We start from the raw sequence: 21,602 nt of genomic DNA on the forward strand, positions 1-21,602 counted from the left end.
GAAGGAGCAGTAAAGTCTGGACAGAGGCAAAGGTGCTAGTCAGCAAAATGATTCTGAAGCAGGGCTGGTGAGCAAAGACATCATGATTCAGCAAACCCAGAGGGGCCCCCTTGTCACAGTGCCCCTGGGGTCTACTGGGGAACATTCCAGTCTCCAAGGTGCCTCCTTCAAAGCTAGACCCCCCTTGTGCTGCTGATTCTGGTCTGACTGAGACCCAAGCCAGCTGGCATTTTTACTGAGTCAATACCAAAGGAGGCACTTTCTGCAAAGATGATGTATTGATCTGTGTAAACTCAATTATGCTTCTAAAGGAAAGAACTGTAAGCAAAAGGAACAGAGCATCCATGTCTCCTGCGCCAACAGTTGTTCTCAGGGCCAAAGTAGACATGACAAGGCAGATGCAGGAACAGGAGCAACGGCAGCTCCTCTTTGAGACAAAAGCAACAAAAGTGAGGAAGATGTAATTCACAACCCAATCCTATCCAAATCCCCCCCTGCGCTGATGCAGCTGTGCCACTAGAACATGCGCTGCATCCGGCTGGGGGGGGGGTAGTCCTGGCTGGGGGTCCTCTCTGGGAGTAAGCCTTCACTGCCCTGATGGGTCTACATGGACCTGTGCCAGTGATTTTGCTGATACAGGTTCAAGTGTACCCAGAAAGGTGAATCAAGGCCAGGAAGGGGGATCGGATATCAGCAAAGCTACTGCCACCAATATCTGCCCTCTTTTTGTCCTTGACACACCCCATCCCTGCCAAGTCCCTGTCCCATTCCCCTTACCCCTTATGCCAACTTACCAAGTTAGGTCTCCCATTGTGGCTACTGTCACCTGGACACCACCATTCACCATTTGTGGCAGTAGCCAGGTAGCACTCTATGGCGTGTCGTGTTCTGTGACCACCACGCTGTGTGCTGCTCTGCTGGAACATGAGCTCCAGGGGAATAGCAGGCCCGTAGGATTGGGCCATCAAATTGGAGCAATGGTGTGTGCAGGAAGAGGTTAAGTCTCACTCTTATGATTCTTGATTTAAACATCACATGTACACATGAAAAAGCTGTTTTTTTGATCTGCAGGTAAAATTATACAGACACTTTGCTGGGCAACCAGCAGCTTGGGCTTGGCGGGAGATAGGCCTAAATCAGGAAAATGGCGCACAGAGAGAGGGTTAACCATTCGCTCCCTTTCCCTCAGTCCCAATCCTATACCTTCCTCCCACCATACACCCCAACAGCTGTTGTGTCCAAAAATTGGAACTGCGGGACACCCTGAGCACACCTGACACCTTGCACAGCTGGGCCTCAGACGTCACCCTTTTTCAACACCAAAGGGAGGCCTGGAACTGGGGCAATGACATACTGAACTGATAGCAGTCAAACAACTCATCTCTGCCCAAGCAATGGTATCTTCAAAGTGACCAGAACAGCAGGAGCCAGGATAATTAGGCTGCAGAAAGGAGAAGTGGAGAATGTGTGTTGTTGACAAGCAAGAGATTCTTCCTTGATGGAGGACAAACAAGCAAAAATAAACCACTACTAACGGAGAGAGTCCCGGTTTTGACTTAACCAGCTGAGAGCAGAAGCAGCAGCAACAGCAGGGAATGGTCCTGGCCCTCTGTTAAGGTCATCAACCAGTTTCTGCTTGGCGTTCTGACGCTGCTGGAAGTGCAGTCGGTGCAGGATAAGGCCTCTGTGGAAGCAGCATCTGAAGCTCCCTCCCCAGGACTCCCACTTTAAAAGCAGTCTGAAGATGCTTTGTCAGGCTCTTATATTGGACTCTGTGTTATTTTCCCTAGTTCGTAGCTTTGATTTTTTTTGCCCTTTGTATTTTGTTCATTTTTAATGTGCATACTGACCTCTTTTTTACTCTTTTTCAATTGATTGGGTTGTTTTGGTTTTGATTTTTTTATGAGCTGTATACTGTTTTGAAGGCCTCAACTGCCAAGCTGGGTAAGTAAATCAGACTCCTGGTACAAGTTCTGAAAGCAAGTCAACAGCAAGGCTGGTTGGACAGCCTGCAGATGTATAATTTCAGATTTCAACAGGAAGGCCAAAATACTTGTAAATGGGGTGTGTGTGTGTGTGAAATTCATTGCAAGGCTCAAAGTGCTGATCTTAGATATTGTCAAGATTAAGCTGCAACAAAGGCCATGCAACTAGCAGCATTTATTATGACTATTTTCTTTTTCTTATTTTTATTTTGCATCTCATGATTATTATATCGTCATTCTTTTTTGAACTAAGAAATTTGTGCTTTTGGTATGCATCCTTGATATATTAGCATCCTCCTACCTGCCTCTAACTCAGATTCTTCTGATGGGTCCTTGCTCTGGGTTCTGTCCTAGGAGGAGGCTGCGAATAAGAAGCTGTTGCGAGTTGAGAGCCATGGAGTTCTGGGAATGGTACCCACCATTTTGGGGGCAAGCTGCCCCACCTGCACCCTGGAATGGTTGGCAACCTTCAGTCTCGAAAGACTATGGTATAAGCCTACAGCACCCGGTATTCCCAGGTGGTCTCCCATCCAAGTACTAACCAGGCCTGACCCTTCTTAGCTTCCGAGATCAGATGAGATCAGGCATGTGCAGGGTAACAGTTGCTGCACCACTAAAGCAAAAACTTATCAGATTCTGACCTGACTTCACTGGCACAGGATCCCTCTGAACAGGAAGGGCTATAAAAGGCGTTTGGAGTAGACGTTTACCTGAGGAACATGGTCTCCTAATCTCTGGTGCTTACCGTTCTGTGTCTCCTGGCTTGCCTTTTAGTGCTAGCTTCTAACTCTTCCATAGTTACTGCCCATGTTCCATCCCTGAAACCAGGCTAGCCTAATCTAGAAGTAGGAACTTATCCGTAGCAGCTCCTAGGCCGCTATTCCCTAGACATCTATCTGTCCCTAGAGATAGAAATCTCTATCAAAAGAAATCCGCCTGGTCCTGCAAAGTTTCCATAGATGGGCAAGCACTTTTTTGTTTTGATGGCCTTTGAAAATGAACTGAATTTTCTTTCTTGCCCCTTAAGGAGTCTCTGCCTGTGCTGTTTCGTCTATTGTTGTTGGGCTATTTACATGGCGTCATTGAACAGAGATTGTACTTTTCTTTTTCATTTGCAAGCAACTTTGAAATTGATTTGAAAAAGCAAAACATTCTTTAAAATTGATGATGATGATGATGATAAAGCCCAGTGTGCAGCTAGAGGGGGTACAAAGCACTAAGTTTTGCAGGGAGCCTCACCACAGCATGCAAGGGACCCCTCCCCTTCCCCTTTGGAACCATTCCAGGTGGTGGGAGCAAAGGGGAGGCATATGCCTTGGAATGGCTCCAAAGGGGAGGGGAGGGGCCACTTGCACACTGTGATGAGGCTCCCTGCAAACTTTAGTGCTTTGCACCCCCTCTAGCTACACCACTGTCAATGTGCAAAACCAGAAAGCTAGTAGGGTGACATGCCTGAGGAATCATCATATGTGGTCTGAAAGATAAGGAGGAAAGAAACACACCCGCTAGCTTAGAAAGACACCCATGATGCACTGAAAAGCCAAGCAAGGCACCTCTCTGGGTGACAGGCTGATCAGGGAGCCAGCTGGCTAGGGAGAGATCTATGGTGCCGAATGGCTACCAGATGCTCTTTAACAATCCTGCTTGTGCTTCCTGATTGCAGCTGGCCTCAAGCCTAATCCTAAGAGTAACAGCCTGTAACAACGTGGCTCTTTAAACATCTTCCTGCCTTTGCCACACACAGAGGCAGGCACCAAAAATGGTTAAACTGAAGAGGAATCAGCAGAGATCAAATTAGGTGTTGCTGGATCAATGGTGCCTTTTAAAGCACGAGCAGCGGGTCCGTAGCTTCAGTTTGTCAGCACTTTGAAAGCAAATCCCTTCAGAAAGCGCCAACCGGTTTGTTTCCATTTCCATGATAAAGGGCTTTAGGCAGCAAAGAAAATAATTTTTCATTGTGTCAAGCTTATTGGAGAATCAATAAACGTTTCACAGATGGATTAGAGGTAGGTCTCGGGGACCATCGCACTAAAGGGAACAGTCGCAGTTGTGGGCTGTCTAAGTCAATGCTTTGTATTCAAGATCTAGAAAACAAGAACCGAGAGGAGCGCATGCAACTGAGAAGATGTTAACAGGCCAAAATGCGTTCAAGAAATGCTTCAGTGATTGAAAGCTTTTCGGAGGCTGTTCTCCCTCCGTTTTAGGTACTTTTTTGGTCCAAGCAGAGCGTTCACTGATTCTGGAATACAGAGGAAATTCTGTATTTTCACAGCAAGGATAAGAACAAACTCTATACCTAGCCAGGGACCCAGGAGACTTGCTGCAAGGCCAAGTGGACAATACAGGGCTAGGACGATCATGAGGTTCTTCTGTCTTAGTAGAGAGCCCACAGCTGAGATACCACAATTGCTTTGTGTGCAGAAGGTCCTCTAGGCTCAGTTCCTGGCATCTCCAGTTAAGAAGATCTTACACCACCAAGTTGGGCTCTGTGTCCAAGACAGACACAGCAAGCCTGCATGAGCAGTACTGGGCAAGATAGCGAAGACATGGCTGAGTTCCAGATTCCTTGCTGAATGTAGATTGTAAGAGATCTTGTAAAGATGCATGAAAAAATGAATGAAACAAGCTCCCTGAGGGATGAAGACCGGTCTCCCTTGAACTTCTGCAAGAAAAAGGAAGTTGGTCAGCAATACTTGGGAGAGGACAAGAGCCAGTTCCAGGCTACTGTGGGGCCATGGGCAAAAAATCATCAGCAGGAAATTCAAACTCTGAACTCATGAACCCCGGACTCTGAACGTCTTTGCCCATGGGCTCAACTTGGATGGGAAATATGTGCTGAGGAGGGAGAGAGTGAGGTCTTGATCCCAGAAGCGTCTCCTGTTCTACAGTTAAACACTTTTCCCACTCAGGAAGTGGTGAGATGAGTTCATCTGGCTCATATTTTGGTTCCAGCGATGGGTTCTGTACCAGAAATGAGCAAGTACTAGAACAAATAATGGCAAATCAAAGTTACTTCCTTATATTTATTCTGCATCTGCAATTCAAGTCTTAAATGTTTTATTTTTTTCTTTTTAAAAAATTCTAACAAGGTGTTAGAAAGAAAATATGTTGTAGAAAAAAATGCAAAGGGGACACACCGCAATTAGACTACCATTAGGATCCAGGAAGGAAGAGCTAGTGAATAGAAAGGATACAAAACAAGTAACCATTGGGTGCTAAAGCCCACCGTTGTAACTCCTTGGAGCCAAGCTCAGTCCCCTGTTGGTTGATGAAGGCAGTTGCATAACTAGAGGGTGTGCAAAGTGCTAAGTTTTGCAGGGAGCATCACCGCAGCGTGCAAGCAACCCCTCCCCCCTCCCCATCAGAGCCATTCCAGGCCACTAGAGAAAAACTGAGGCATACACCTCTAGCTACGCTACTGGATGAAGGTGTACCTAACTGCAAACTTTACACAAATCTAACAGTTCCCTTTATACAGGGAATTGTCTTTCTCCAAAAGGATCATTCTCCGAAAGCATGTGCTAGATCAGGGGTACCCAAACCCCGGTCCTGGGGCCACTTGCAGCCCTCGAGGACTTCCAATCCGGCCCTCAGGGAGCCCCCAGTCTCCAATGAGCCTCTGGCCCTCTGGAGACTTGCTGGAGCCCACACTGGCCCAACGCAACTGCTCTCAGTATGACAGCCAACTGTTCGACCTCTCCTGTGAGCTGTGGGACAAAGGCTCTCTCCATTTGCTTGCTGTTTCATGTCTCTGATGCAGCAGTGGCAGCAAAGGAAAGGCCGGCCTTGCACAAAGGCCTTGTATAGGCCATGAGCTATTGCAAGACCTTCATTCATTCATATAAGTTCTATCTCTAATGTATTCATTTATGTAAATTTATTCAAATTTGAAATGTAAATTAACTCTTTTTTTTCCTGGCCCCCGACAGTGTCAGAGAGATGATGTGGCCCTCCTGCCAAAAAGTTTGGAAACCCCTGTGCTAGATCTTCAGTTGATCGTTTACAGAAAATTCACAGCACCCATACCAAATTACAATTCCTAGGGTTCTTTGTGGGCAAGTCATGATAGTCCTGGAACGTGCTGGAATCCCTAGCGTGTATTCACTGCTGAAACAGAGACGCCTGCGTTGGCTTGGTCATGTCGTGAGAATGGATGATGGCCGGATCCCAAAGGATCTCCTCTATGGAGAACTCGTGCAAGGAAAGCGCCCTACAGGTAGACCACAGCTACGATACAAGGACATCTGCAAGAGGGATCTGAAGGCCTTAGGGATGGACCTCAACAAGTGGGAAACCCTGGCCTCTGAGTGGCCCGCTTGGAGGCAGGCTGTGCAGCATGGCCTTTCCCAGTTTGAAGAGACACTTGGCCAACAGTCTGAGGCTAAGAGGCAAAGAAGGAAGGCCCATAGCCAGGGAGACAGACCAGGGACAGACTGCACTTGCTCCCGGTGCGGAAGGGATTGTCACTCCCGGATTGGCCTTTTCAGCCACACTAGACGCTGTGCCAGAACCACCTTTCAGAGCGCGATACCATAGTCTTTCGAGACTGAAGGTTGCCAATACAATGGATATAAACACTTTTAGCATAGGTGTGCCCTGCTTGCACTAGGCACTGCCCACATACATTTCTCTGAAGCTACTAACTCTGAAGAGTGCAAGAATTCTCATTGGCATGACTGAACAGAGGTTCTAAAAATAAGCCTGTAAGCTTGTGGCCCACCATGCTGAATGCAGTTCACTAGCCAGAGACTCAATATAACTCCTGTTTTTGCTGTCTTCCTAGCTCCAAAAAATAAGGAATTGTCAGTCCCTTGGAAGACTACGACACATTACCTGCGTGGCTTGTTGGGCCACAAGATGCAGAGGCGTGGTAAAGAGTCTCAGGTTAGCACAAGCACAGATCATCCTTTGCAACTGTACTGTACCACGACAGAAGGAAGAGCCGGATGAAGTGGGAAAAGGCCTAGGGGCATTGGAAGTCAACTCATGGCGGACACAGAAACAAAGAGAAAATGAATACAGCATTTGTAACCCAGCCATTAGAAGGTATCACATCATGATCTCTTTATTTCAGGTACATGATGCAGGAATGTATTTCACAACCACAGTCATCGCTGGTGCAATTTCTTATCGCCAGTTTCTTTTTCATTCAAATAAGGCTAGGGCCTCATTTTTAGTTTTTCCATGTGATGTTGCTTTGTCCAGTTCAGCACTTGCTGCTCAAGTTCCATATACCTTTTAAGTAAAGGTTGGTAGACCTAAAACAGAAGTGAAAGATGGACGTTTGTTACAGATAATAAAAGAAATTAAGCAGGTATAGTAACCAAGGGTAGCCTACTTGTAACTGGTATTTTTGGACTAGCCCTCTATGCAATCGCGTATATGGGTTCTGTGCCTGGACAGAACAACATACAGGAACTTCCCAGAGCTCAGACCTAGAGCTGGCACCCTGCCCTTCCTCTTGAATTCCCAAGGATTGAGCTACAGGAAGCACATGTGTGTGCATGCCTTGCAAGTTGCCAACATGGATACATTGTGTAAATTAATGACATTAGCATAAATTTGGTTGATTTCTATTAGTTGTAGGATGGGAAGAGATGATGGGCACTCATCAACGGACATTCCACGTTGTTGCAGTGGGGGGAGGATGAGAAAGAGATACAGTATTCTTCAACCCTGGGGTTGGGACCCCAATGGAATTGCTAAGACTCAGTTGTGGGGTTGAGTCAATTTATGGGCATGGCAAAGGTTGAAGACCACTGGATTAGAGTACCACCAGGTAAAAGAGGAGGCATCTGGTACCCCTTCAGGTACCAGAGATTGTGTCCCAGTCCAGCTCAGGTTCTTAGCAATTGAGCTAAAATAGCTTTCACTACTGCCAAGTTTCATGGTAACGTTCTCTGTTTTCTCTAATAAGAATATTTGGTGACAATTAATAGTGCTGGGAGGGCATTACAGGGGTGAGGGTGGGATCAACAGTGGGGTCCCCAGTATCATTCATTCATTGGGGTAGTGGCATGAAAAAGGTTGAAGACCACTGCTCTATGAGCTTGGCTTGGCCCACGCACCATCTGGCTCTTCCCCTCCGAAAACTGCCTGCATGAGAAGGAAAAGTCAGATAGTAGACCTTTCCATTAGGCTAGCAAAGACCAAGTGCCAATTGGTTCCTCTTCTCCTTGATCGACCTTCACCCGTGACCATTCCACTGGGTAATTACGTAACTATTAGGAGATGGAACTTAAATGTGCTTATTCTTCCCTTGTCATTCCTTTTTCTTGTGCATCATGTCTAATGGTAAGCCACCATGCGAGAGACATGTCTACTCTTCTCTTTCTATCGTAATCAAGCATTTCTAAAAGCAAAATACACACCAGTACTGCAAAATCCTGGGGTACAAAACATGCATTATTCCCCTATTTCTTGAACAGATAAAAGTGGGGGAAGGAAGCTTCACATGGATCTTAAGTCTTGGAGGAGGGTGCCTGATAAAAAAAACTTTGCAAACCTTTGGCCTGCACCAGAAATTACTGCTGAATCTTCAGCACACCGTGGCATCTCGTTTTCCTTGAATATATATGTTGGAGCAAGCAAACTACCGAACAAGCACTTATGGCTGTATTAGGGGCATCAATATGTCAGGCAAAAATAGCTCTTTTATTTACTGAAATATCTATAGTCAAGCCTCACTAATTCTCACTTTGATTATCTGCAACCCTGATAAAGCCGGCTTGCTTCGTGCCAGCTTAGATTTAATAGAGCAGCCCTGCATGGCTGGAAATGGCTGTGCTACTGAGATAGCAAGCTCTGGGTTCCTTTCCCGATGCTAATATTATTATTATCGTTTTTACAAATTAAAAAAAAGAAAAGAAACCATGGCACCTTTATATACAGGCATGCTCTGAAGTGTTGTGGTGAACACATTGCTCTAAATTAAAAGTGTCAAAAAAAAAATGAACGGCTACATTTAAGGCTACAGTGCTTTTGACTGTTTTATTGGACTTGAACGCTTAACTTGCTAATTTGCAAAATTCAAGCATCTGCTGCAATGGGTCTCCCAGCCATTAGCATGAATAACTAATGTTCGGCTGTTGTTTTATACCCATGTGAACGTGGAGGGAAAATTAAACCTATTCCTCTTTCTTTATCTCTATTAATTCCGTTCACAGTTTCCTTCTTTGGGAGGGCTCTCTCCTTTTAACTGTAAATGCGGCACATAGCATACAGAAACTTTTGCAATTCGCCCTGGGCCCTTCCAACATAGCAGGCTGCTGCTCTGAAACTCCACCCTTCTCAAGCCTACTTTCTGAAGTTGGATCTGCTTAAGAATGTCCAAAGTGCACAGGATGGCCAGCAGAGCTGGAATCAGATTTAAAGACCTGGATTAACTGTATGAGTTTTAACCACCCAATCAATTAACAATTAAAAGTGCATGGCTCTGCATATGAATAAAACAGTAGCTCTGAAGCAAGATTTTCAGATTACAGATACCTTCTTGGAGCCAAACTAGCCATACCTGAAGAGTGGGTGGAATCCTGTGATTGGACCATCCTGTATTTTGTTCCTTCACAAAGTGGCAGCTGTGAAAGGACCCCATTCTGGTTTGGGATCACAGCATACAGGACTGAACTTTTCCCCCTCCCCAGCATGGTTCTCCCACTGAAGATTCCTCTTCCCCAGCTGTGTGCCCAACTGGCAAAACTTGTGGACATTCTGTCAAGTTGGGTAAATAGCAGCTTTCAGTGGGAGACAATTTTCCATTGAAAAACTCCCTCTGTCCTGCACGCATTGGGGCCCCTCAAGGCTACATTATATTGACCTTATTTTGGAAACCTCCTTCCAAAGGATTTCAGGAATTTATGGCCTACAGCAATTAATTAGATTTATTTTTTGTAATTGATGTCCTAAGGAAATAAAGAACTCTCAATGATGCGTTAAAAAGGACCCTTAGGAACATAAATTTCCTTGTTGTTGCAGCCGGTAAACTCAATGCATCACAAGAAGTGATATTTTACAAAAAGTAATTATACAGATCACCCTAAGAAGCTTGATCTTGCTTCTTGTCATGCTATACTCAGCAGGCTGGTGCATACATGGTGTCTCTCCTAGGGTAAATTAGTTCCATCCCTCCTTGGTTACTTGCTACCTGTCTCCAATTGCATTTGAAATAAGCTACAGGTGTATCACTTAACACCACAACCCTCATCCAGAAGATTCTCCTCTTCCTCCCATCACTGCAAAATATATTACCAGCTGCTAGTAAGTAACTAGCTCCTGGTGCAGCAGCCAAGAGTATTAAGGTCAATGCTGCATGGGCCTTTTCTATTCTGCATCCTAAAAGGATGCTGATGTTGGGGAAGGCATCAATTCAGGAAGCTTGATTAGGTTTGTCTCACATTGGGCTGTGAGTCACCCTGGCCAGTATGTAAGGAAGAAGAGACTTCTCATGGTAAATGGGGAGTTTCGCACTTTAACACGCTCATCGCAAATATTGTGCTTTGGCAACATCCACACAGAAAGCACAAAATAGTGAGAGACCTGAAGTGTCAAATGTGCATTAATGGTGTTGGGCCATTTTGCAGGGCCTGTGACTTGTAAAAACACCAACGCCGTGATTATCTTCCAGATAATCGTGCTCCTTTCTCCTGCCTTTTGGCTTAATTAACCAACAAGCCAAGCATCTCCGGTTTTAATAGATTGCTAAACCGGTGCTGCATTTTAATGCTGCAGTAATGGATTGTTACTGTCTGTTCGCATATACTTGGTGTTATAAAATCTCCCCAGTTATTCCAGTCATGCCTACTGCTTCGGATTAATCTTCCTTTTCTAAAAGAAATGTTTTCAAATCTTCACTCATTTTTCCCCCCCCTCTTTAGAAAACCGGGTGGGAGCCTCACTACATTTGCTGAAACAAGACACAAAGAGAGCTGATGGGCTCAGCTGGTCATTCGAATCTAAGTTGGACAGATAATGAGCAAAAGTTAATTACCATTAGATGGCTCTTTTAACAGCCTATTCATTTGTCCACCCATTTGAGAACAGATCAGTTGCTCCAGGCCAACTCTTCAAACACCACAACTGCACCACCATGATGAATGATGGCATTTGCTATCCAGGTCACGATGATCTGGGCCTTCTTGTGGCTATTAACCTAATGTTCTTACCTTGTGAAAGTCTAAATGGCTGGTTGTCCTCTGTACTGGTGTTTTCAACCTGAGGTTTGTGACCCCAGTGGGGTCACAAAGCCTGATTTTGGGAGTAGTGGCAACCCTTCAAAGCCTGCGCAAGAGAAGGCTTGGATCCAATCCATTTCAGTGTGTATTTTATTTTTAATACATCAGACTCGATGCAATCATGATTTGTGACTGAATTTGGCGAAATGTTATAGATGTTTACTTTTAACAGGCTACTATGTATATGCTTTCAAACAACGACAATGAATGGAACTTACTCTTGGGTAAGTGTGGATAGGATTGCAGTCTTTGGGATGTTTGGGGAATTTTTTGAAAACAAGTCAGTGACTGCTTGGGAGAGGGTTCGTCTTTATTTTAAATACATTTTTAAACTTACACTTACAGTATTGTAAACTTTTAATTTACTATGGGCACAATCCTAACTACCTTTCCAGTACCAAGGTAAGGGCAATGCAGCTCTGAGGTAAGGGAACAAACCCTTGAGGAGGCCTCTGTGATTGCCACCCAACTACAGGATGAAGCATATGCCCCACTGGCACAGCTTTGTCAGTGTGGAAAAGTTGCTTAGGGTTTGGGCCATAATTCAGCAGTTGTCAAACTCTCAGGGATTTTGAGCCCTGCTGTAAGTTCTGGTGGGTGAGGAGGGAACGCAGCGATCACCAGAATCACGTTGCTTTTGAGGGGCTCAGCGGCTTGCTTCAACTGACCAGAGACAGCAGCAAGCTCCTGGGAGTGCAGGGGAGCCCTGCGCAAGCCTCTGCAGGGCTCCCCAACATGCGGAGACATTCAAAATAATGATTGCGACCAACTTCCGGCGATTGCTTCACTGCCTCAGGCTCGGGTTTGAGAACCACTGCCTTAACTGATTGACTTGATCGTATGGGAGATGAAGGTCCCTCTTCTACTCAGCTTTGGCTTGTTTTTACTTCATGCAGCACAAATACTCAATAGTCAAGAAACAAAACACTGAGACCCTTTCACATGGGTTTAGCCAGGTTGCTGTACAGAGAATTCCCTGGGAAGACAACACTTAACCTCAAGTTGACTTTGAAGGTTATAAAAGGAACAGTCACTTAAGTGAAAGCTGCTAAACTCAACAGAATGAAATCAGACAGACAGGGAGATGCAGCCCTGTTAAAAACAGAACCAAACTGACTCATCAGATTATGAACTTCTGCTGCACTTTTCATGCTAATGCACTATATTGCTGACAGGCCCTCTGGCTTTTGTGGGTTCGCGGCCATGAAGCAAGTGGAGGCAGCCACACCGTCATGGGCAGAATTTTACAGATTTCTAAAATGGGAAGGGAAGTCTTGGAGGCCAGGGAGCAGCAGCTGGACAGCAGTCAGAAATACAAATTTTAGCAGGACTAGATTGGGGAGCACCTTGGCAAACAAGAAAAGAAGTGCACAAAAAGACAAAAGGGGGAGTGACACATTATGCAAAAACTCAGGTTCGCAACCACAAATGGCAGCCTTGCTTTGAAATTCCTCCTCACCCGCTCATTCACATCTCATACAAACGATCTTGCACCCTCACATCATTAAGAATAGCTGCATTATGCATTTCTCTACCACTGCACTAAGCATTTTCCTGCTCCCTTCCACACTACTGGCTGCTATTGATGGGGAAGTCTCTGCTTCATCATGTTGGGACACAGGATAAATTATTCCATACATTACAGAGGAGGAGAGGGAGAACTTGGTGCTGGCACTGCAGACAGTCCTTGTGTCCTCAACAAAGAAGGAGAACTAATACAAGTGGAGAGATGACAAGCAGAGAGAGCCATTTAGTTATTTGATTTTTCTCTGTAAACCGCTTTGTGAACTTTTAGTTGAAAAGCGGTATATAAATATTGTTATTATTATTATTATGACCCTATGGAAAAACTGCAGAGGTGTAGATAAGAGAGCAAGCGCTCAAAAGAGCAGATGTAAATGAAGTAGGGAAGGAACAGGAAGGAGTCCATTCCAGGGAAGCAAACTGCATATGTATTTTTTCCAGTATGTTATTGCCCACTATTACAGAACACTGGCACCCCATTAAGCAAGTGTATATGGAAAGGTTCTCTGAAGGCAGAGGTTCAACAACCCAGGGCACAAATACAGTTGGCCTTCGTTCTCCACGGGATCAGCATCCCCGGACTGGAGTGAATGCTGACCCCATGTCTGGAGAGCCTCAGAGGACCTCCTGGAGGCGACTGGAAATCAATGGCGCAAACTGGAAATAACTTCTGTTTGCTTCCTGGAAGCTTCTGAGGAGGCCACCTACAACCTGGGTGTGGCCCCCAGGTACGTTTTATAGCATCACACTGGGACCCTTTGCAGATTTCATTATCCCCTGATTTTGGTATCTGTGGGGGATCCTGGAACGAATTCCCCACGGATACTAAGGGCCCACTGTACATAAACAAACTTAAACCAGTTTTTTCGAGCCATTCCACCCTCTTTCCACAAAACCGTGGCAGATACCCACCCAACAGAAATGTTCCCCGAACAAAGAAAATTAGAAAATGACTAGTTTACCCAAATCATCTTTATTATACAGTTTCATAGAACACTGGAAAGAGGTGATCTTTCTGAAACAAAATCTCTTCCTTTGTTCAAAGTTTAATTATTACTCATTTTGCTTTTTAAGCAGAGAAAAACTAACCTAAGTAAGTAAGTAATAAATAAATAAACAAAAGAACCCAAAGCAACCAATAAAACTGCCCAGTGCCGCCTCACCTGAGCCACACCAGCTGTCGGAGTAGCGACTAATTTGGGTCCTGGTGCTAATTTCACGACATCCGTCAAGGGCACGTTCGTCTCTGCCACGAGTCCTGCAAAGAGGATCACAGACATGATCAATGAGCAGAAACAAGATGAGGGATGTGCCTGGACTCCTTGGCAAATTAATACATTGCATTGATCTTATTTGGTCAGGTCAGCATTCAGAAGTGAAGGATAAAGGGTAAAGATCTTACATTCCAATGCACTGGGGCCTGGGGAAGCCGGGGCTCAGAGATCGAGTTTATGTCAATCATTCAATTTGTCCCACAGAAGGCACAGCTAGCCACAAAGTTGCAAGTTCAACAGTATCAGTAATCATTGATGAACACCAATAAAGCAGCAAAACAGATGAGAAAATATGGAGAAGTAATGAATACAAGGACAAAGTATGACCAATTCCCACATCCCCTACACACACACAAAACAAGCGAACAAAACCAAAAAAGCAGGGGACAGAGAAGATCTTAGTCCTGCAGGCACAGCAGGAGTTTTATTAGTCCGCCTGCCCCTACAGCTCTATTCCAAAGAGGTAGTCCTGTTAGCCTGTTATAGCAAACAAACAAAACAAAGGTGAGTCCCACCAGTGGCGTAGCTAGAGGAGGTGCAAAGCACTGAGTTTTGCAAGGGGCCTCACCGCAACATGCAAGCGGCCCATCCCCCTCCCTTTCAGAGCCGTTCCAGGCACCGGGAGCAAAACCACTTCCACTGCCTAGAATGGCTCAAAAGGGGAGAGGCTTCTTGCACACTGCAGTGAGGCTCTCTGCAAAAGGCAGCACGAAGCACTTAGAAAGACAAAAGAAAAAAATTTCTTCACCCAGCAAGTAATGTGGCTGTGGAACGCCTTGCCACAGGATGTGGTGATGGCATCTGGCCGCTAACAACAACAACAGCAACAACAGTATTTATATACCGCTTTTCAACTAAAAGTTCACAAAGCGGTTTACAGAGAAAAATCAAATAACTAAATGGCTCCCTGTCCCAAAAGGGCTCACCATCTAAAAAGATGCAAATGAATACCAGCAGGCAGCCACTAGGACAGACACTGCTGGGGGGAGGTGGGCCAGTTACTCTTCCCCTGCTAAAAAAAAAAGGACCACCCACTTGAAAAAGTGCCTCTTACCCAATTAGCAGGGGTTATTAATGCTAGATGCTTTTAAAAGAGGACTGGACAGATTGATGGAGGAAAAGTCCATCACAGGTTACAAGCCATGCCGGGTTTGTGCAACCTCCTGGTTTTAGAAGTAAATGCCATGTGAATGCCAAATGCAAGAGAGTGGCAACAGGATGCAGGTCTCTTGTTGTCTTGTGTGCTCCCTGAGGTGTCTGGTGAGCCACTGTGAGATACAGGAAGCTGGAATAGATGGGCCTTTGGCCTGATCCAGCGGGGCTGTTCTTATGTTCTTATATACAGTATGGCCATCACTGCCCCAGTGGCTCAGACGGCAAGAGGGAGGGGTTGCTTACACAGCACGCTGCAGTACCTGCAGTACTTACATCACCACCACCCCCTGGCTATGTCACTGGTTTTAGTGAGGAGGCCATTCATAAATACAATCAATACTGCACATGTGTATGGATATTATATGTAGCACAGTAAGGGACAGGAACATTAATAAAAGCGATAGAAAAGATCTAGGAAACACGTCCAGCCACCTCTGTTTTGTGGCTCATTATGAAACACAACCTACACATTTCCAAGCTGTTTACTTAAAAACGAAAGTGTGAATCTGGCTTTCATAATGTGGCAGTTCTCAGCCTCTTCGGTTCTGTACTAGGTAACAGATTCTTTGCATCTGTTGGTTATTAACAGAAGTGTGAAATACACACAACATAAAACAGTAGTTTTCACAGTGTATTGCAAGGGTCCTGAGAGCCCAATGCAGAGCTCTGAGCGCCAGCCCTACACCAGCGCTGAATGTTGCAAACTTGCCATAAGGCACACCTGCAATAATTGCTGGCTCAGTGCTGGCACCAGCTCAGTGCCAGTCCGCACTGAGCCCAGCGCCAGCCAGAAGCCCACCGCACGCCACCCAGAGCAAGAGAAGAGCCCCAGGTGGCAGAGAAGTCAGTCAGGGCGGAGGGGAGGCCCAACACAACTCTCAACTCTGTGCTGGCAAAATAGCCGGCACAGACCTGAGTAGCTCCACGGCGGGGCCTGCACCCTTACCATAGAGATGTGGAGATGCTGGCGGCTGCCCAGAGTGCATCAGATGCAGCAGTAGCCATTTTGGCTCCGCTGCTTCTCTGGGCACTAGGCAGCTTAGGATTGGGCTGCCTGGCTCCTTGGATGTTTATCAGGGGTTCCTTGAGAGACGCCACCCACTACCATTTCTACTGTAATACATTAATATTGAGCACATTCTACAGTGCACTTTCAGTTCAGGTATGCATAATAGAGCAATTCAACAGTGTGTCCACAGAACTTTGCGCAACACATGTAACAATTCCATGGTAAATGCGCATGGATTCCTCAAGCCAATGTGAAAACAGTTTCCTGGTGGTAGATGTTTTGGAAGCCACTGGCTTAGAATATGAAAGGCTGTCCCCCATTTCTTGCACGGTGTTGTCTACCATCAACAATTTTCTAGGGATGTGCAGGTCCTTTCCAGTTTGTCCTGAAAACTAACTGGGCTTTTTGAGAATTCTAGACAAATACATGAAAACTTCAAGCATTTGATATATAAACAATTTTTTTAAAAACCCAGTTAATGTTTTACCACTACACCCACTTCCTCCCAAATGCAAAATAAAATAAAATAAAATCTTACTTTAGGAAAGGGGAACTGGCAGGAACAGCAGGGAAATGATGGAGGCAGAGGCCCTTTCTGAATCAGGCACAGCTCGAAAAGGGATGGATGTCACTCAGAATGGGGCCAGCCTATCTGAGCCAGGAGGAAGGAGATTGCATTCTGAGCTCCTCCCTTTGACGGAGGAGGGAGGAGGAAGGGAGGTCCATTCTACAATGTTCATGTTCTCCAACACGCATACTCAATGGGATGTGTTTATGCTCTCTAAAGGGCTCTTTGGTCAACTTACCATGGACTGCTCGGTAGGCAGATCCTAAACAGGCTGAATTTGCAGTGTCAATAGTGTACACAGGAGCGCTGAACACATCAGACAGAACCTGAGAAGTGTTAAAAGCATCTGTTACCACCCAACTGTGGGAAAACAGGGCAGACAGCAGTTCTCAGTCTTCAATTTAAGCAACATCCAACTACCCTGGAAGCTCTCTTAGATCCTGTTGAGGCTGATCTTGTTCTGGCTACCTATAGCTTATACCCCTATTGCTTCTCATTACGAGCAAACTCCATTAAAGATTAGTCCCCTTCCAGTCTTGCTCAGTGCCCACAAACTGTATAGTCAATGTACTGAATCGGACCATAAACTGAGTACATCATATTTACCTGTAAGATTTCTTTATTATAGGAAGCCCCACCAGTAGCCAGGATTCTTGTGGAGGGTACTGAAAAACAAAACAAAAAACAAGAAAAGCTGAATTAACACAAGTACAGCACAACCTATTTATTCTATGCAAGGTGGATCATAGCTTATTCCTAGACAAACACTGGGAAACTCTGATTAACACAGTTCTTTGTTCCCACAAAACTGTCAGTTAACATCAGTGAATCAGCTACCTGGCTATTTCCCTGACCACTTCCCTGATCCTCCAGTATGAGGAGTTTCCATGTGATACACCACATGCCACATACACAGACCAAGGCAACATTGATCACAAACTAAAGCCAATCCATGTTTCAGGACAAATGAAGGGACCAAATTAAATGGTCCTTATAATGAAAACATATGAAATTGTCTCCAAGTGGCAACAAGCACACTGCCAGCACAGAGATTCTAGGTCCAACATGCTTTACCAGAGGTGCAGATTTTCACAGCACAGTCAAAGGCTCTGCAGAGAGACTTCATTCTAGCTATAAATTTAATCAGACCTTCCTCTTTGGAGGATATTCAGCGATGCACAAATTGGGTTTTAAAAGCCATTAAGATCTCTGTCAATGTCAGTAAACAAATAAACCACACAGCTGAGTGATTCCTCAGAGAAAACAAGTTTCAATTATACCTGCACAGAGTGACAGAGCCCTGCCAATATTTTCAGAAACATGTGACAGAAACCTGTGAAAAATAACCACTAAATTACTGGGCTTCGAAAACAAGGCAAGACCAAACCCCACTCGCCTAAAAGCTGCTTTTTTAATTTTGTGAGGCCGGTTCTAAAGTCTTGTCTGAACCATCTTATTATGGGACAATAGATGTGCAGTTCAGGGTCTGGTTCTCCTTAGAATATAGTTAAATACAGGCCCCTTCTGCTCTGGGTGGGTTCTAAGTAGCCTCGACATTCTGAGTTGAGGCTCACAAGTGACTTGTTTCATATATGCCCTGCCTACCTTCCACCACGGAACCCAAACCAAAAAACAAAGTCTCTGGGTGGTCTCCCATCCAGACCTAGACCTGCTCCATTTCAACCAAGCTGATACATCATGTGCATTTAGGCAATAGACCTGGCACAGGTTAAAGGACAACGGTCTATCTCCTCCTCTAGATGCGAGACTTGCAGAATTGTGAAGCAAGTCATTCTGTTCTCCAAAGAGGAGCAGGACATTCTTTGTTATGTGTCTTTTGCTGTTCCTTGCCAGGGATGAACAAGTCGAAGAATGAAAAGGGGTGCAGAAGAGAGACAGACTAGTCAAGAACAGCCAAGGTTTGATGGGGGAGAAATCACCTTTATACTTCGCACATGTCACCAAGAAGTTAGATAACCCTGTAAAATCATTAACATCTCAATCTTCGAAACTGAGACTTTCAACAGGGAACTATTGAGATCATATCTCTGGCCTTTTTAAGGCTCCATGCTTCAGCAAACAAACAGGCCGATAAGTCAAAGGAATCCATACAGAATCTCTCTGTACCTTCATAAACCTGCTTATGGGGACTGGTACCTGAAGTGAACCTTAACAGGCAAACACCATTCTACCCACCGGACAAGGGCTCATACAAACAGGATGGTGGTGTTGCTTAGCAACAAGCAGATGCTTAAGGCTGGAAATTTAGCTCGTGGAAATCTAACAGCTTGAAAAGAAACAAAGGCATTGTCTAATATAAGATTTATCATTTTATCTGAGGGTGTGTGCATGTGTGTCAAAGACAGAGCTGATGATTAGTATATTTTGAAAACACATAATTAACTGGCAAAGCAATACAGAAATGCAGGCAAGAAAAGTGTATGATGCTTTTGATTAAGTGAAAGCTGGGGATGAAAAGATTCAGAAGAAATTAACTCTAGAACAGCCTTCTGAGCCAGCACACAAAAGTAGAGTAGAGAAGACTAATCATGTGGTGAATTCTGGTCTCTGCCATGAACGCGCTAGGTGGCCTTAGGCAAGTCACTCTCTTGTAACCAAGACCACATCTGCAATTCAGGGACAATACTCCTGACCTACCTTGAGGGATGGTTGTAAGAATTATTGCCCTAGCTTCCATGGGAACATATAGCAAAGGGTGGGATATAAATGCAAATAATAAAATATCAATAAAAACGGGTAGCCCAATCCTATCCAACTTTCCAGGGCTGATGCAGTCTTGTCAATAGAATGTGCGCTCAGTGTCATAGCTAGAGGGAGTGCAAAGCCCTAGGTTATGCAGCGAGCTTCACTGCAGCATGGAAGGGGCCCCTCCCCCCTTTGGAGCCAATCCAGGTGTGGGGAGCAAAACGGAGGCGTACACCTGGAGAGGGGGAGGGGAGAGGGGGAGGGGTCACTTGCATGCTGCGGTGAGGCTCCCTGCAAACTTAGTGCTTTGCACCCCCTCTAGCTACACCACTGCATGTGCTGCATCCTGCAAGGGGGGAGGGCAGTCATAGAGGCCTCCACAAGGTAAGGGAATATTTGTTTCCAAACCTCAGGGCTGCACTGAGGTTGCATCAGTACTAGAAAGCTGGATAGGATTGGGACCTAAAATTTGTAAGAACCATGGAAATGTGAAGCAAACTCAGAAGCATGAAAATCACAGTTCTTGCATGCCTGTGTAAAGAGGCCTTTGACACAGTGCTCACTGTGAAAATGAAACTTGTCCTTTCTTCAAAACACTTAAAAAAAATTTTGTAACACATTTTGCGACCTTTTCCTCATTGCTGCTGCCATGCAAAATGCATCACAGGTGGAAAGAAGTTGAAAGTCAGCAGCTCAACAGCCCCACAGGGCAGACAGTGAACTCAGAAGTCAGATGAGACATTTTCCCTTTTCCTCCTCCAAATGGGGAGTTGTCTCCTGCAGTCAAACATATGGCAACATTCAGCAAAATGCAGTAATTGTTTGGGGTGAGTGTGCTTACGTGCCCACTCATTTGGCTGGCCTGCGTCAAAAATGCCTCTCAAAATGAAATGCGCAAGTGGACATTTAATATGAAAAAGTGACCATCTCCTCATCCTCTTTCTCTTCATTTACACACATGCGTGCACCATCACTGGCCTCTCCATTCTATCTCAGTGCATCTTTTTCCTTCCTTCCAATCTGGCAGCATCATTGCTCACTGCAAGGTGCCCAGAACTGACTGCACTTAAGCTCCAAGTTCCCTGGCGCTCAAAAATATTAAAATTGCCAGACTGTACAAAGAGATAAAACAAGCCTCCCTGCTGGAGCAGACAAATTGTGCTGAGTAAAAACCGGAGTTCCTCCATCCTCCAAAATTAATCTGTGCACACCGGGTAGAACAAGTCCAAGTGTCATTATGGTGCAAGCTCCAACACCAAGGCAACAAATGGAGCTGTGTCACAAATATCAAGAATATCAAGAGCCCCTGGCACCACTTTGATTTGATTGGCACTTCCTATTTCCAGCCAAATATGATTGCCTGGGTTATTGACCAGTGCCAGAAAAGTTGGGCCCAACAGGCAAACAGAGGTCACCACTCTTCTCCTATCTGCATCATAGTCCTACCACCCAAGTAACAGCTGTCATGGGGAATAGGAGGCAAGAGCTGTGTGCCACTCTCTGTTCCACGTCAGCCTTATGCAATGCTCCATCAGCGAGAAAGACCCCAGGACAAACCCTTCATAAAGCTGCAGCCAGGGCAGCATTAGAAGTCAGCCGGCACAGGTACTAGCCAGTAAATGTTCTCTTATCAGTGGCAATGGCAGCATCCAATGCACCATGAAGGGGTGCCATCAGAATCCCAAGTCTGAAGTCTTGCATAAGAGCACCCCCTCCCCCCAGCAACCTGACACCAGTACCGGCAGCAATTTCATCCTTGCAGTGGGCAGTGGAGAAAAACACCCTTACCCCTTCTTGCCCATCCAACATCCTAAATTTGTCATGATACAAAACACCACTCTGCTCCTCGTAGACTACTAGACAGACTACTGTGTCACCAGGGTATAACCTGAAGATCTGGTTTCAGAACATTTTAAAGGTGTAGGCAACAGGAAAGGAGGCAGTCAGGTTCTCTCTCACCCAATTCTCCACCAGTCCCCATGCACACCCTTGTTCCCCCACCCTTGTTTCCCACTGGTCAAGGCATAAAACTGGAGCCCTATGGGGAAAAAAAATGAGGGCAGTAAGCAAAGTACAAAGTCTGCACAATACAAGAGGCTACAACTGTCTCATGCTGACTCAGAAAATGTACAAGTGTAGACAGACTCTCGG

At 45.3% G+C, this 21,602-nt stretch overlaps 1 protein-coding gene and 1 pseudogene across 1 annotated transcript in view; both read right to left on the reverse strand.

Moving 5' to 3' along the window:
- Nucleotides 1-2,478: 2,478 nt before the first annotated feature.
- On the reverse strand, nt 2,479-2,598 carry LOC136655049 (5S ribosomal RNA; annotated as a pseudogene).
- A 4,546-nt stretch (nt 2,599-7,144) lies between these two features.
- The window catches only part of XYLB (xylulokinase), a 91,057-nt gene continuing 76,599 nt past the window's right edge, over nt 7,145-21,602 (reverse strand). The window contains exons 16-19 of the mRNA XM_066627498.1: nt 17,352-17,410; nt 16,984-17,071; nt 13,903-13,997; nt 7,145-7,243 (exon numbers count right to left, since the gene is read on the reverse strand). Coding sequence (XP_066483595.1) covers nt 7,145-7,243; nt 13,903-13,997; nt 16,984-17,071; nt 17,352-17,410 — 341 coding nt within the window. The remainder of the gene's footprint in view (nt 7,244-13,902; nt 13,998-16,983; nt 17,072-17,351; nt 17,411-21,602) is intronic.

The sequence above is a fragment of the Tiliqua scincoides genome, chromosome 5 (genome assembly GCF_035046505.1).
Source record: "Tiliqua scincoides isolate rTilSci1 chromosome 5, rTilSci1.hap2, whole genome shotgun sequence".
Taxonomy (NCBI): domain Eukaryota; kingdom Metazoa; phylum Chordata; class Lepidosauria; order Squamata; family Scincidae; genus Tiliqua; species Tiliqua scincoides.